This window comes from Odontesthes bonariensis, chromosome 19 (genome assembly GCF_027942865.1).
Source record: "Odontesthes bonariensis isolate fOdoBon6 chromosome 19, fOdoBon6.hap1, whole genome shotgun sequence".
NCBI classification, from domain to species: Eukaryota; Metazoa; Chordata; class Actinopteri; order Atheriniformes; family Atherinopsidae; genus Odontesthes; species Odontesthes bonariensis.
The window spans coordinates 4,786,566-4,803,757 of NC_134524.1; the positions used below are offsets into that span (position 1 = coordinate 4,786,566).

General features: G+C 41.4%; 1 protein-coding gene across 1 annotated transcript in view; it reads right to left on the reverse strand.

Moving 5' to 3' along the window:
* Positions 1–686: 686 nt before the first annotated feature.
* Positions 687–17,192, reverse strand: part of LOC142369343 (L-amino-acid oxidase-like) — a 33,280-nt gene continuing 16,774 nt past the window's right edge. Inside the window, exons 2-9 of the mRNA XM_075451677.1 lie at positions 14,649–14,752; positions 14,102–14,138; positions 9,942–10,165; positions 8,605–8,717; positions 8,224–8,425; positions 5,367–5,435; positions 5,128–5,264; positions 687–3,394 (exon numbers count right to left, since the gene is read on the reverse strand). Of these exons, the coding sequence (XP_075307792.1) occupies positions 2,593–3,394; positions 5,128–5,264; positions 5,367–5,435; positions 8,224–8,425; positions 8,605–8,717; positions 9,942–10,165; positions 14,102–14,120 (1,566 nt within the window). The 5' untranslated portion in view covers positions 14,121–14,138; positions 14,649–14,752 and the 3' untranslated portion in view covers positions 687–2,592. The remainder of the gene's footprint in view (positions 3,395–5,127; positions 5,265–5,366; positions 5,436–8,223; positions 8,426–8,604; positions 8,718–9,941; positions 10,166–14,101; positions 14,139–14,648; positions 14,753–17,192) is intronic.

Here is a 17,192-nt window from a genome sequence, read left to right on the forward strand (position 1 = left end):
AAAATATCCGATTACTCAATAAACTGGACTAAATCAACCATCCTCCCACCTGGCTGCTGTTCACCCGTCACCTACCTGGGACTGAGACAGTCGGGTGTGTTTGGTTGGAGCGCTTGGTGTAACTTCTCAGTATGTCTCAGTGAAAATATTCCTTTTTTCTTTCTTCCTGCTGGTCGTTATTTCTTTCTGCAGAGCGTCTGTTCTCTGGGTTTTGATTCGTCGGAGGCAGAGAGCGAGTTGACAAATGAAAGAAGAAAGCTTTCGTCACCATCACAGCCATACTTGGAGTTCTGTTGGTGTTCTGTTTGCAGGTTTTGCTGTGGAACACTCAAATCTGTTGAATTACAGTGACTGTGGCTGTGGTGCTGATGTCCTCATGCTGGTTTAGTCTACCCAACAGTTTGGCTTTTACCTCTGCTGTTCGTGCACAGGGCAAAAGAACTGCCCTGCTGGCTGAACAGTTCAAAAGCTGAGCATTAACTGTTGGATAAGTTAATAATTTGCTTCCATGCATATCTAAAATATATCTATTCTAAATCCATGTTCATAGTGTATACTGGGAAGAGATTTGACTTATCGGGTTTATTTCTTTGTTGAAAATGAACACGAAGACTCATTGCAAGTTGTGAAATGGAATATTTAATGTGATGTAATGAATCAAAAAAATTTATATCATATAAAATGACTGAAATCTAGCTACTTTTATTAATGGCACATGGAAAAACAACAGGTACTTTCACATAAATATAAAATATAACAGGAACATGTTGCAAGTTTCATGAAAACAAGCCATACACAAACCTGTATTTATATATTTTTTCTTTTAAATACCCCCTCCAGGAGTTAGTAATCTCCTAAATATTCTTCTGTCATATAGAATTGTTAATAATTGTAGTAATTTTGTTAATATTTGTAGGTTTTGGTAAAGGTAAAACAAAAGAAATTGTCAGTTCTGCTGAGAAATTTCCATATTGTGTTCACATATGACTTATTTTCTGCTTGATGGAGCTCTAACCTGCATCTGTGGACGTTACGGTGAGCTGTGTTCACAGACAATGATTCCTGGAAGTGTTCCTGAGCCCATGCAGTGATTTTTCTGCAGACTCTCAGAACCTTTTAATGATATTATAAACTGTAGATGATGAAATATAGTCTTCACAATTAAACATTATTTAATGAATTTGCTCCAGTGTTTTTTGCAGATTGATGAACCTCTGCCCCATCATTACTTCTCAGAGACTCTTCCTCCAAAATCATCTACTAGGTCTCAAAATCAAGTAAATTTAACCTTAAATGAACAACACAGTGTGACATAAAACACTGTGTCATTTTTTTATTCAAAAACTAAGTGAACCCTCACTGCTTCCACAGGAATTAAAAGGGTAAGAAGCCAGCCAGGAGCTGCTGATCAATGCTCTGCTCTGATTAATTGATCATCAGTAAGTGTGAGCAGCTCTATAAAAGCAGAAGTTTAGTCAGTTTGCTGCTCTGGAAGTTCACTCAGAGAAACTGCAAAAACCCAAGAGCTACATCTCAGACTCTGCAGGCCTCAGTTAGCATGTAAAAGGTTAAAGGTCACCCCAAGGTCAAAAACCCAAGAGCTACATCTCAGACTCTACAGGCCTCAGTTAGCATGTTAAAGGTTAAAGGTCACCCCAAGGTCAGAAACCCAACAGCTACATCTCAGACTCTGTGGGCATCAGTTAGCATGTTAAAGGTTAAAGGCCACCCCAAGGTCAAAAACCCAAGAGCTACATCTCAGACTCTGCGGGCATCAGTTAGCATGTTAAAGGTTAAAGGTCACCCCAAGGTCAGAAACCCAAGAGCTAAATCTCAGACTCTGCAGGCCTCAGTTAGCATGTTAAAGGTTAAAGGTCACCCCAAGGTCAAAAACCCAAGAGCTACATCTCAGACTCTGCAGGCCTCAGTTAGCATGTTAAAGGTTAAAGGTCACCCCAAGGTCAAAAACCCAAGAGCTACATCTCAGACTCTGCAGGCCTCAGTTAGCATGTTAAAGGTTAAAGGTCACCCCAAGGTCAGAAACCCAAGAGCTACATCTCAGACTCTGCGGGCCTCAGTTAGCATGTTAAAGGTTAAAGGTCATGACCGCGCAGTTGGAAAAAGACTGAACAAGTATGGCTTGTTTGGAAGGGCTGCAGGAGAAAGCCTCTTGTCTCTAAAAAGAACATGGCCACACAGCTTAACCTCCCAAAATTCCTCCACAACCATGAGAGAGACTGATAACGTCACACAGAAAACCATTACTTTAACTCACTGCTGCTAAAAGTGCTCCTGCAAGCTGTTGGATAATGGGGTTCACTTAGTTTTTCACACCTACAGCTTCTGCGTATTGGCTTAGTTTATGTTATATGAATAAATAAATGACACAGAGTAGTTCTACATCTGAGGTTATATTTACCTTAATTAAGACCTGGTAGGGACCAAATGATTTTTTATTATATTTATATGAAGTGGAAATTAAATTAATTGAGGGTGTACATATTTTATATTTTGCTTTAATTTTCCCACAAACTACCTTTCTAACAAAAAACATTGCTTTGCTAAAATCCTTTGAGATGCAGATTCAGGACCTTAAAGCTCATCTCGGTGTTGGGCTCTGGTTGACTCTTTGTGTGCAATGTTGCTAATATTTGTAGCTGCCCTGATTGCAGATTTCATAGATGTTTCGATCCATGCGTGAGGGAAGGCTGTGTGTTCACCAGCAAAGTGCACCCTGCCTTCACTCTCGAAGAGCTCCTTGGCATACTCTAGGTGTTGGTAGGGTGTGAACAGAGCGAAGGCACCCAAGCTGTAAGGATCGGTGCTCCACTTCTTCACCAGCACACCGGTACAGAGAGACCTGATGTGCTCACCGTGGATCTGCACCAAATCTCTCAGAACCAGCTCTTTTAGTTCTTCATCACTTGCACCTTGAAAGAGGAGGGAGTCATCAGACCAGGTGTAGGAAGCCAGGAGGACGCCAATGGTGTCGTTTCCCGGGAAACCGTGGCTGGGGTAGTAGATGTAACGAGACGGCCCGTCTGTGATGCTCTTTCCTCCCCGAATACCGTCCCTCTCCCAAAACCTCTCGCTGAAGGTGAGGATGATTTTAGTTGAGCTTTCATAATGCACCGCGCGCATGGCCTTCATCTTTTCATTGGACAGAGGTGGATCGAACTCTATGAAGAGGGCTGCTTTGGCTGTGGTTGTCACCAGGACGGCGTCGGCCTCCACGCTTCTTAGAGCGGACTGATGGTCTGTCTCATACCACACAGTTACCCCCTTCTCTGAGTGGTCAATGCGCTTGACTTTGGAGCTGAGGAGGATGGGGACATCAAGAACAGACAGAAAAGCTTTGGCGAGAAGATCCGTCCCTCCAGTTATTTCGTCGTACCTTCGAAACAGAACGACAAACGGTTATTCTCAGCGGGTCTTCTTGTGCATTTCGTGACGTTTAATCAGGAGAGTCACAAACCAGTAAAGCAAAGACCAAAACAGGAAACTAGAGCATTTCAAAGACCAAAACAGAAACCAACAAACCATTCAGCAACTAAGAAACAAGTCTGTCTGAACCTCGCACATGCACAGCCACCGTGTGGCCAAAAACGGTTTAAAGGTGGGGTATGAGATCTTTGAAAAACGGTTCCTGCAAGCTATATTTTTGAAAAAACACAACCTTGCCTCTCCCTTCAGCCCACCCCTCGAAACCACGCCTTCAAAACACATGAACGAATCACGAGTCTGTGAACGCGCAGGGGGGAGGGGTGAGGGTGGCTGACGGTTGATTGGCATGTCAGAATCCAATAGAAGTAACTCTCATCATTACTTCTATTGGTCAGACATTTCCTCTTGCTACACCCTCTACAATGGACTAAAATATAATTTTTTTTCTCCAAACATTCTATTTTAGTGGGTGCAATGGGGTCGTGAGGAGGTTTTCAGACAATATGATAAAAAATGCTCCAGAAAACATCTCATACCCCACCTTTAAGGCAGGTTCATGTTGCAGGATCTAATATATAAATATATCATTTTTACTGTATATAATGCAGCGCCATGGGGTTTTTAAGATAGCAGAGAAGGGAGGCAAAAATAGGGCCAAGTGATTGTGAGGTCTGACTTTTTCCTGGAGAACGATTTTGTTATGCAAATGTATTACTCTTTAGAACGCATATTGTTTTGAGAAGCAAAACGCTTTATTTTCGGGACCCCACCCAACTAGCCGGACCACCTTCATCAACACCAAAACGAGGCTGGAACTCTGCTCACAGGACGCAGCAGGGGGTAAGAAAATGTTCATAGATGATGTTGCTAATATGGGATGATACAGCTTCATGTCAAAAGAGGCGAACTATCCCTTTAAGTGTAGGTCACAGTGTTGACCTACAAATGTATTATCCCCAGCCGCCTCCTGCAAAATCTTTCACTATGTCATCTCTCTGCCATAGATAGTTATAAAAAAAGCTATAAATAGCTCTGAAATAACCTGATAGCACCTTCCCTCGTTTGGGTGAAGTCCCTGTCAACACCCTCACAAACACAGAGCAATAAAAACTGCAAAGTCTGCCAAAAACCAAACTGCTCCAGCAAGTTTAACTGCGATTAGCACATAAACACATTTTACGACTGGCAGGCGGACGGAGTTGCTGACGTTTCTCCACCCAGATCTTCCTGATCTCAGATTTTCAAAGAACGACAAGCTAACAGGAACATTTTGGTTGTTTCTGGAGTGTAAAAGCAAAAATGTTAGAAAGATTTGAAGCTCTTTTTATCGTTTCCACCATGAACTTTCACCATCAGGAGGAAACAGCCATATAAATGATACCCTAAACCTTTATTTTACACATTTCTATGCCTGAAACTACCCCGGAGCCCCTGAGATATCGCAGTTCACAACTTTAGTTTCCACCGCACTGTTTTGCTTTGTGATCACTTGACATATTTGCGGGTTTCTGTTTGCGTCTTGGTGGCGTCTTCAGCATTAAAACAGGTTCATGCGTACGGCTGTACATGTGCAGGGCTCAGACAGATGAGTTTTACAGCTGTAGGGGGAGCCAAAGAGCCAAAAAAAAACCTCAAAAGAACTGGAAAGAACTTCACAGTGTGTCACAAATAGAGAAACCTTACGTTGTTTTGTCACTGACGTCACTGTCGATGTACAACATCTCAGTCAGAGCCAGGTGCATGAGGCTCTGCTCGTTGAGCAGGTCCCCGATCATCCTCACCGCCTCTGCGCTCAGACCGCCTTCAGCTCTCAGATATTCCTGTAAAAAACCAACGCTTTTCATTCACACTCAACTTGACCTTTCTTTTCCTTTATGACTCATAAAACAGGCTCGTGTCTCAGAGGTCACGTTGTGCGTTACCTTCACAGAATAGTGGTCATATTTCTTAAGCATGGCTTCGCAGCCGTGAGCCTCGACTTCGTCTTTCACCTGTAAAAAAAGATCACAACCTGTTATATGCAGACGATTTACACATTTATCTACCATTGAAGCCAAACAGTAACAGTGCACAATGTTCTGTGTTTAACTGTATTTCTGATATTAAGCAGTGGTTGGACCAAAACTTTCTTCATTTAAATGAAGACAGAACTGAATGCATTGTGTTTGGGGACACTGTGACGGCTTTGGCACCTTGTCTTCAAAGCTTAGTTCAACCGTCAGAAATCTGGGAGTGACCTTTGACCTTTGAACAAATTAACAATGTCGTCAGGACTAGTTTTTTCCAGTTGCGTATCCTGGCCGAAGTTAAAATGTTTTTAAGTCGTCATGACCTTGAGAAAGCCATCCATGCCCTAATAAGTTCAAGGTCAGACTATTGCAATGCTCTTTATGTGGGCGTCTCCCAGTCTTCTCTCAGTCGCCTTCAGCTGGTGCAGAACGCTGCTGCCCGTCTTTTAACCAACACCAACAGACGTGTGCACATCACTCCTGTTCTTAACTCCCTCCATTGGCTTCCTGTCCTTTAGAGAACTGATTTTAAACTTTTAATGTTTGTTTTTAAAGCTCTTAACGGCCTCGCCCCATCGTATTTATCTGAGCTTTTAACAGTCCTGGTAGAGCTCTGAGGTCAGCAGATCAGTTTCTGCTGGAAGTGCCCAGATCAGAATACAAACCCTGGGGTGAGCGAGCCTTTTCCCAAAGCTGCCCCCAGGCTCTGGGATAAGCCCCCCGTCCAGCTGCCTCTTATTTCTGACCTGGGCCTCTTCAGATCTGGGCTAAAAACCTGCTTATTTAGGATGGCTTTAATACCCAGTAGTATGATGACACTTTTATCTTATTTGATTTTGTTGTATTTTACTGTTCTTTTATTGTTTTTATTTGTTTTTACTTATTCTTCTCTTTATTTTTTTACCTGCTGTAAAGCAATTTGGTACAGCGTGAGGATTGTCTGTAAAGGGCTGAATAAATAAAGTACATTTACATTTACATTTAAAGAAATGACAGAAAGCTTGTCTGAGAGGGTTCAGGCTGTGTTGGAGAAAACCAAATATTGACCTTTAAGCTTTGTATAAACTCTATTTCTGCCCTTTATATACATTTACGTTTGCACATTTGAATAAATTGCTGCAAATATTTCCGTTTTCTTGGCAACTTAAAAGAAAACGAGGATGAGGTTAAGGACATTTGCTGTATTTGCTGTGTTGTATTTTATTGCTTTCACTGTTCTTTTATTGTTTTTACTTATTCTTCTCTTTAGTTATTACCTGCTGTAAAGCCCTTTGGTACACCGTAAGGATTGTCTGTAAAGGGCTGTAGAAATAAAGTACATATACATCAAATTCAAGAAAGAAAAAAGAAGATACCAATTGTTAGCCAGGACAGATACTCACATGTATGTGCCAGCAGGAAACTCTGGCAGTGTTTGTGTGGAAGGAAAAAGCCGACGATGGAAAAAAAAAAGGAACAGTTACACAAATTGTACCCTTAGGCATTGATTTTAAGGCGGTCCAACTGCAGAACTCACCCTTCAAGTACTGCACGAAATACTGAAACAGCGCCAATTTCCATTGACTCCTCCATAGTGGCAACAGGTGGTATTGCAGTAAGAAGTTAGACTTGATAGTTCAGGACTTCAGTTATTTTATTTTATTACACAATTGAAGGGCTGATGAGCAAGCTGCGCAAGCTAAAGGTCAGTTCGCCGTGAAAGATTTCCTCAGTTGTAGCAGTGAGTTTCAGAAGTCTTTTCAGCTGGTGCAGAACGCTGCTCCCCGTCTTTAACCAACACCAACAGACGTGTGCACATCACTCCTGTTCTTAACTCCCTCCATTGGCTTCCTGTCCTTTACAGAACTGATTTTCCACTTTTAATGTTTGTTTTTAAAGCTCTTAACGGCCTCGCCCCGTCGTATTTATCTGAGCTTTTAACAGTCCTGGTAGAGCTCTGAGGTCAACAGACCAGTTTCTGCTGGAAGTGCCCAGGTCAGAATACAAACCCTGGGGTGAGCGAGCCTTTTCCCAAAGCTGCCCCCAGGCTCTGGAATAAGCTCCCTGTTGTGGCCATTTCTGTTTGTAAATCACAAGTTCTATCAATTTAGTTTTCTTTGGGCAGTTAGAATATACTTTAGTTAGCTTGGAATCAAAATCTGTAATTCATTTTATATTTTATTTTGGTAACTTTTAGACCCTCCCATTAATTAGACATATTAAGAATACACCGGGGGCGGGGGCGTGTTGGAGGAGCTCTTTGTTTGTCAAATGTCCGCTATGAAGACGGGAGGTTTGGGTAAAATGATTTTTTTCTTTACAACTTTTTGAGCTTGTAAAATCAGATTAAGTTCATTTTCATCTAAATTGTAGGAGATTTTTAGTTATTGTTTTGTTCATATTTTTTTGTTGGAAATAAACTACATATATTTGTTAAACAATCACGTCTGAAGTGCAAGAATCAAACCACATGTTGCCACCCTCGGCCTTTGTTAGAAAATATAGTTTGGAAACTTAGACCTGGGCCTCTTCAGATCTAGGCTAAAAACCTGCTTATTTAGGATGGCTTTTAATACCCAGTAGTATGATGACACTTTTATCTTATTTTATCTTATTCGATTTTGTTGTATTTTAATGCTTTCACTGTTCTTTTATTGTTTTTATTTGTTTTTACTTATTCTTCTCTTTAGTTATTACCTGCTGTAAAGCCCTTTGGTACACCTTAAGGATCGTCTGTAATGGGCTGTATAAATAAAGTACATTTACAACTTCACGTTTCATCCTTACACACCCTCTTCAAAGCCCGCTCCAGCAGCTTATCGGCCGACGTGTTCCTCTCTCTTTGGGGCAGTTTGTACTGCAGAACGTCAGGGTTCGCCTTCACCGCGTACGTCTTCTTCCGCAGCCCATGAACCAGATAGAAAGTGTTCATGTCATCCATGGTGAAAGGATTCAGCTTGAGCCCGAGCTTATCGATGAACAAGCGGACGATTCTGTGAAGAGACGTAAGTTTGTGACTGAATCACCTGAAATATGTTAAGACTGTGACTCTTTGCTTTGAGCGACTGTTGCTGTTCAGTCATTGAGAACCAGAGATGACTCTCTAAAACTTTAAGGTAGGAAGTAATGAGGGTGAATACAGTAAAAGCAGACATTTAAGATGGATACTCACTGATGATAACTTGGGATCCTCATGGCTCCCAGGTCAGCGTACCAGCCCTCTCTTTCATTCCTGTAGGTCTCCACACGGCCTCCGACACGACCGCTGGCCTCGACCAGGGTGACCTTCCCCAGATGGAAACATGACAGGATTTTAAGAAATGGTGTGCTGATTGTCAATTTAAAGAATAATTTAACTGATCTTTCTAAAAAAAAAGATGAGTTATTTGTGAATTTGTGACTTCGTCAGTGAGGGATCTTGGCTTGCTTGCATACATGCCTGAACATGCAGCGCACCTTGGGTTGCCACCTGTGTCTGACAAAAATCCTGGACATTTTGACCATCGAATCGACCTTTATGTTTGTAAGCAACGGCGCCTTTCGCACATCTAACCCAAGATAAAAACCGTCATTCTAAGCGACAATTGTATAGCTAAAATTAGTAAGAATGACAATTTCTAGTTATTTGTTTAGTTAATTGCTTTATTTAATAGCAGACCTTTATTATTTTGTTATATTTTCAACAGTTTTTAGTTGTGGACACCTGGGGGCACACTCACTCTCTATCTCCACCTTACCATTTCTAATGAACCTCCACGGTGCGTGCCCCCACCACCACCACCCATGTTATGCTACGTCATTTTTGTAGAGCCGATAAGGCTGTGTATTATGGACGTAGGCACGCTTCGATTAAACTGAAATACACATTTTGCGCATCATGTACAAAAATCCGGGACATTCAGTGTCCCGGATTTTTATTTTTATTTTCCAGGACAGACCATGAAAATCCTGGACAGGTGGCGACCCTAAGCGCACCTGGCTTTGAGAAGGAACTACAAGGCACTTTCCCATCGCTGCATCTTCAGGTAGCAAAACTTCACAACTGGCAGACTGATGGTTGGTTATAAAACAGCCCGTTCACTTACATATTTGACCAAAATGTTATTTTCTGCAACTTTAAATTGGTCCAGTGTTCGTGAGTTAATTCTTGATTTGTTGGAGCACTTTTTTAAAAAAACATTTCAGCTTCAACTAAAGAAAATATCACAGGAGATGAAATCCCTTCCAGTGGTGTAAGATTAAACCAGTTTACAATGGGAGAAACTAAATGCAAGAATAATAAGGTAAAAGAATTGGTCTTTGAAGGTCTTCCTCTCTTTGAAAAGCCTTCCAGCTGAATTAATTATAGTTACTTACAGAAAATATATGCATTATCACATGGATTTCATATGAGACTGTGAATCTCCTGCACCAGACTGATCAGACAGGCAGCAGTCTGAGTGTTTTCTGCCCACTGCTGCACCAGAAAACCCGTGATGGAGCTTTAATGTGTGCACCTGCTGCAGGTACCTTGTGTCCTGCGTCCTGCAATAGCTTGGCGGCTGTCAGTCCAGCCATGCCGGCTCCAACAATGACCACACGATGAGATGTGTTGATGAGAGGGAAAAGGCCGTACTGCGCTGTGTGCAGCAGATCAGCGTAGTCTGCGTCATTCAGACAGTCGGACAGATTCTGCTTCAGGGAGAAAGCGGCGGTGCTGTGGTACAGAGCGGGCAGCAGCGCGCTGACGACCCCTGCAGGCAGGCAGAAAAACAACACATTTATTTTAAATAGAGCTGGGCAACGATTACAATATTTAATCTAATTAATCACATGATTCCCCTGATTAATCACGATTAATCGCATTTGTACGCAAAATCCAAAAATGAATCCAAAAGTAGTGTATAGCTTTTAGCATTTAGCTTTATTTTAAATGTGCTGCCATATGAATGAAAGTGCCATAACATTTGTTGTGCAAACACACTTTTAACATCAGCATCTTTCTGTAGTTTTTATGTAGAAGCCTCGCTCCACTGTCTGTTTCCTTGAATGACTTGCTGCTATCAGTTGTGTGTTTTGCCTTTAAGTGATATTTTAGACTGGAACTACTACGCTGAGAAGACAATTCAACTTGGCTGTAAATGCAGGAGTTTTTTTACAAATTTATTTTGAAATACGTGCTTTTATGTTGAAACAAGTAAAACAGGAAGTAGCGCCGGTTAGCTCCGTGAGCTTCACACAGAGACCGAGGAGCACCTGTAGTGGTGATGTTACCTGCTAGTTTATTTTTATTGTATTACTCCATGCTTTGTGGTGTTTGCTGTGTGAATGTGATGCATTCAACAGACTTTTACAATAATAAAACCTGCGTTAATGCGCGACAAAATATTTATCGGCGTTTAATAATTAACAAGTTAACGTGATAATAACGAGTTAACTCGCCCAGCCCTAGTTTTAAACTTGGTAAAATAAAGCCAGATGGTGTGTCTGTATTACAGGTGGAGGCTTTAGTATTAGTAGAATGAAAAAAAGTCCCCCTTTACATAAAAACACAGTTCTTAACCTTGTTGCCACGTCTGTAAGACCCATCATGAGAAGGTTGCTGTGGCTGGGAATGTCTAATCTGAATCCACAGAACACATACAACCTATTTGTTTTGCATGAAACGTTGGGAGGGACCAATGCAGAGTACTTTAGGATGGAGCTGTATGTATCTTCTAAGAGCTGACGCTAGTGCGAGCTACAAGGTGTTGTTATGAGCGGCTGCTTGGTCTGGCTCCTCATTCACTAAATAAGGAAAACGCTTTCAAGCTCAAGACATTTTGTGGTCAGTATCATTTAATTCAAACTTCAGAATTGCACAATTTTAAGGGAACACGGACCAGGCTTAAGAGGATCCATGTGGAATCCTTCTGGGTTCATCTGGAAATTTAAAGATTGATCTCTGGCAACAAACTTCATCTGGACTCTGCTGAATGGTTACTTGTAAGACAACAGTTGGCCTCGTTCTCAATGAGTCCATTACAGTCAGAGAGGGACTTTCACTTCTGCAAATTCAACATCTTTCAGTGCCCCACACACTCCATGGGTTATTTCTGTGCAGACTGCATTCATGACTTCATTACATCATGCGGGGACAAAAAGAAGAAGAAAAACCGAACCACTGACCAAATGGTCCTGAGAACGCAGAAATAGACCAACTTGATTTAGCTCATTTCTTCATTTTGACGAAACCGCAGGCAGCAAAAAAGAGATCAAAGAAGTCACCACAGAGAATTTGGTTCAGACAGGCCTTAAAACTCAGACCTCTACATGGAGTGATGCGCTGAAGGTCACTTAAGGCTTCATATGGGGGGAACACACATGCTGCAAACTGAAAAATCCAGACGAGCAGGGTCTTGCAAGAAGTTAATGAGCAAGGCAGAGTAGAAACGGATCTGCTGTGGGATTCGGTTGTTGTGCATCGCTGTGCCTCCAGCTCCATGGAGGTAACTTGATGAACTCTGTGTTTGTTTCCACAGAACATTGCAAAGCTTCTTCTCATGTTTATACGGCGAAATCATGGAGAACAGAGCGATCACGATCAGGGTTTGAAGCAGCAAACTGTTGGTGGGACGATGACAACAATTCATTTTTCTGAGCCGAACAGATTTTAAGGAACGAAAGGAACCTTGAGATGACATCCGTTGTGATTTGGTTCTTCATAAATAATTTTTAAGCTCTTCTTTTAATATTTAAGTGGAGGGTGTGGCCCATGTGAGCCTTCTGAAACCAGGCGGCCATTTTAGGTTAGTTGGCCTGTATGGCTTTGTTTTTGCTGGCATTTTTAGTGACTGTAGGACTGTTTAGGTGAGTTTGTCTGCTAAATCTGCTCGTGTGTCTTGTCCTTCTTCCCCTTCTGGCACCCTCTATGCTTTCATTACCCCCTACCCGAACCAGGTTTGTATCCCCACCCCGCTGTGACTGGTGTGCAGTTGGTGAGAGGCTGGGGTAGCTTGTGGTTGTGGAAGGAAAGATGGTTATTGTGGTGCGAGGAGCAGTGATGCCTGGCATTAGGGGAGTGGGACGCCAGGGATCACTGTCTAATCTCCTGGAGGTTGATGAAAGGAGGTTCCCACCTGATGACCCCAATAACATGTTGGTTAGCACTGCTCGCTGATCTATATAGGGAGTAAAGGGAATTATTTACTGAGTCTGGTCCATTTTTTTTTTCTTTAGCACAAGCTTCTTGTGTTTACCTTAAAGGGATAGTTTGCCTCTTTTAACATGAAGCTGTGTAACATCCCATATTAGCAATATCATTTATGAACATTTTCTTACCCCCTGCTGCGTCCTGTGAAACTAGTTCCAGCCTCGTTTTGGCGTTGACGAAAGTAGTCCGGCTAGTTTGCTGGGATTTAAAAAAATAAAGCGTTTTGCTTCTCAAAACAATATGCGTTCAAAAGAGTAATACATTTGCATCACAAAATCGTTCTCCAGGAAAAAGTCAGACCTCACAATCGCTTGGCCCTATTTTCTCTCCCTTCGTATCACTGCGTTCAGCCACCTAGCGATAGCCGTGCCTGTTACAGTGTTTACTGCTCGGAAGCAGGGGACTGCTCGGTCTGCACTTCGGTCTGCACGGTCTACACAGCAGGCAGTGATACAAAGGGAGAGAAAATAGGGCCAAGCGATTGTGAGGTCTGACTTTTTCCTGGAGAACAATTTTGTGATGCAAATGTATTACTCTGTTGAACGCATATTGTTGACGCTTTATTTTCGGGACCATAGCAAACTAGCCGGACTACTTTCGTCAACGCCAAAACTCGGCTGGAACTCGGCTCACAGGACGCAGCAGGGGGTAAGAAAATGTTCATAAATGATGTTGCTGATATGGGATGTCATACAGCTTCATGTCAAAAGAGGCGAACTATCCCTTTAAATTAAATAAAACTGAATTAGATCGCTTTGAAATTATGAAGGTGAACAATGCAAACCCAGCCTCGATTAATTAGTCTCAATCTACCTCCACGTCTCCTTTGTCCATGTGTGGAACTTCATTACTCAGTCTTGGAGCCCTGTGGGACTCCATCGTGAGTTTCCCTTCCTGCTTGATAGACAGTGCAAAGTGGAACTGAGTGGACAAATAATCTCCATCCATCCTGATTTTGGAGTCACTTATCGAGGCATCATCTTTTCACCCCATTCTCACTCTATCAATACAAGTGATGGAGAGGTAAAGCCATTATTTAACTGACTACAGACTGCTCTGGAGTTATGTTTGGTGAAGGAAGGGCAGGACATTTGCATAATGTTAAAAATGTGTTAGTCTGACTTTCACATTGCATTCAAACCCATCTTAACTTCGTCCATCTGAAATCATGCCGGATCAAATTTTTCTAAACCCTCAGATAAAGCAGTTGAAAGTCAAATTTTTCCAACATCTATTTGTTAAAAGGGACTTAAACTGGCCTTGGTGCTCTGCCTCTGGGCTTTGACTCGAAAAGAGGAACAAGGAGCGAAAAACAGAGAATAACCATAAAGGATGGCTCGCATCTCAATCTGTAAAATCATGTTACTAATTTGTCACCTTTTTAAACTCTTTATAAACTGTTTTGTTGCGCCAAAAGACCAGCTGAATGAAGCCAAACACCAACAAGCAGAAAGGAGGCGTATCGCCAAACATAAAAGAAAGAACTGAAAATACTCACAGAAATTCCAGGTCAACATACTTGGCTCCCTCTCGTCCTGGGATGCATCAAGAAGACAAAAAGGAAGAGAAATGAGGTTTGACAGTCACAAAGAATCTATTTTCTGATGGTTATCTTGTACATTATGTTTTGTGGATCCATTTCAAAAGCAGTAAAAATATAAAAGTTGCTAAAATTGTCACATGTTGGTTTTTATTTTCACCATAAATGACTCATCTCTGTCACGCGGCTCCGGCGAGCGACGTATAAATGATGTTCTGTTCCTTTAGTTGCTGTTGAAGTTACTTCATTAAAGTTATGGTTCTTACCTCGTGTTACTTCAGTGAAAGATATTTTAAATTATAGATGAGGTAGACTGTATGCTTTTTTTTTTTTTTAAATGCACATTATTTTGACTGTATCAATGTTTGCTCAAACTGACAGTGGTGATATAATTCTCAATGTAAATGTGACATTGATTTCTATTCCAATGTGCCTTACCTCCCAATAAAAATATTAAACAAACAAAAACAAAAAGATATTTTAAATTAAGAAACCCGTTTCCTACCTTCTGAGGAGCTTCAAAGCCAAACTGTGATCTGGAGTTGGAAAGCAGCGTCTTGTATGCTCTGGTTTTCTGCAACACTGGAATTTTCAAAGGGTGTGGTTTCCCTTTAAATGAAACAGAAAGTGTTGCCTTTAGTTTTTTTGTTTTTTGTTTTCCATGTCGTGCAGCTGGAACATCCACCTCAGTCCCATGTTAGAATTATGACCTGTCGAACATAATGGGAACCATTCCAAAATGTAATTATCCTTCTGCTTTTATTTGCCAGAATCTTTAATTATGTTAATTATGTCTGATGGATTTGATTTGACGGAAGAAATAAAGATAATTCCACTTTCTGCTACACCACTGTGGATTGTTACTTGAATTTTTTAAATCATGCAATGAACAACAGTGTTCAGATCAGTTTAATTTCACTGTTTGGAAGCTTATTTCATCAGAAAGAGTTTTATAAAATGATTTTTTTTAGTGAAAATATAGAAATCTAGCTCATGTATAAGGGCTTAAAACAGTTGCAGCAAACACTGAGGGTTGGTAAAAAGCCATGGGATAACACACACATAAAATTAAAGAGTCCCCTGGTCACCTTTATCTTACGATCCAAAAATGATTTGCATTTGCAGGTGTAGCAGAACCCCAGAAGCAGCCTGCACACCTGCCAGAACTCATAATAATGGCTGTGGTGAAGCTCGATGGATTTGAACACATACAGTAGACGTTTACACATCTTCCTGAGGTCTTAAAGGGATAGTTCGCCTCTTTTGACATGAAGCTGTATGACAGCCCATATTAGCAACATCATTTATGAACATCTTCTTACCCCCTGCTGTGTCCTGTGAGCCGAGTTCCAGCCGAGTTTTGGTGTTGATGAAGGTAGTCCGGCTAGTTGGCTGGGGTTTAAGAAATGAAGCGTTTTGCTTCTCAAAACAATATGCGTTCAAAAGAGTAATACGAAGGGAGAGAAAATAGGGCCAAGCGATCGTGAGGTCTGACTTTTTCCTGGAGAACGATTTTGTGATGCAAATGTATTATTCTTTTGAACGGATATTGTTTTGAGAAGCAAAACGCTTTATTTTCGGGACCCTAGAAAACTAGCCGGACTACCTTCATCAACGCCAAAACGAGGCTGGAACTCGGCTCACAGGACGCAGCAGGGGGTAAGAAAATGTTCATAAATGATGTTGCTCATATGGGAGGTCATACAGCTTCATTTCAAAAGAGGCAAACTATCCCTTTAATGAAATATCTGTGACGTAGTCTGGTTAAATGACCACAGTTATAAAGTACGACAGCACCTTTCTGTAACACGAGTTCCCAGCTCTGTTAATAGAAGCCGACTTTAGGGAGTTGAGTGGGCCACTCGAGTCCACTCCACCCATCTTTTCTGTGAGGGGCGCCACTCTGAGATCTGCCCTACAGCTTTGAGCTATCATACAAACATAGATATGGACACCAAATGCACTCAGTAACACATGAAGCATGTTATTACTGTCTGAGGGAGAATACAGTAGCATGAAAACTGAAACTCGCACACGCAGCAAACCCAGGCCAAACAACCACACACCGAACTGATAAATTCTCAGCTGGCCATTTTATTCTCAAATAGCCTACTTCCTCTTTAAGACATTCTTACTGTGAATCATGTGTATTGACTGGGGTTGTTGGGAAATACCACCAAAGACACAGCATTAAGTCCAGCTGTTGCTCCATTGTTCTGTGCTTTCAGTTCTTAAAGGGTTAATGTCAAGAACTGCTGCTTATATGAGCAATGATGGAACCACTGTCACTCTACTGATGGTGTCTTCAATCACAAATAAGAATTTCCAACTTCTGGTTGGGGGGGGGGGGGGGGGGGGGGGGGGATCAAAGAAAACCACAACAAGAAGTTGCGTCTCCTGGTTGGGATGTAAAGCATTAAACAAAGCACTGGTGCAGTGGACGATATACCTGCTGATGTTAATTAATTACATGTAAGTGAAGATTAAATGGGTGGGATTAAAAAATGTAGATTACAAATCACTCGCATATGTGAGTGTGTAAACATCCAATAAAGCAAACTGACTTCATATATTTAATCTGTCTTTGAGTGTGTTACAGAAATTCTAGGTCAACATACTTGGCTCCCTCTCGTCCTGGGATGCATCAAGAAGACAAAAAGGAAGAGAAATGAGGTTTGACAGTCACAAAGAATCTATTTTCTGATGGTTATCTTGTACATTATGTTTTGTGGCTCCATTTCAAAAGCAGTAAAAATATAAAAGTTGCTAAAATTGTCACATGTTGGTTTTTATTTTCACCATAAATGACTCATCTCTGTCACGCGGCTCCGGCTGTGGAGCAGTGGATTTGATATAATACATGTAAAACAGATTGATTTAAGCAAAGAAAACTGCTGACACGTGTTGAATATTAATGCCATTTTAGGAAAATGTGTATTTTAACGGATGAAAGAAAAATAAATGTATCCACCCTGCTATTGATCTTAGTCATTGAAAAATAGCAACTGACCCAGATTTATGTAACTGCTACACTTCCCCTTTTCGTTTC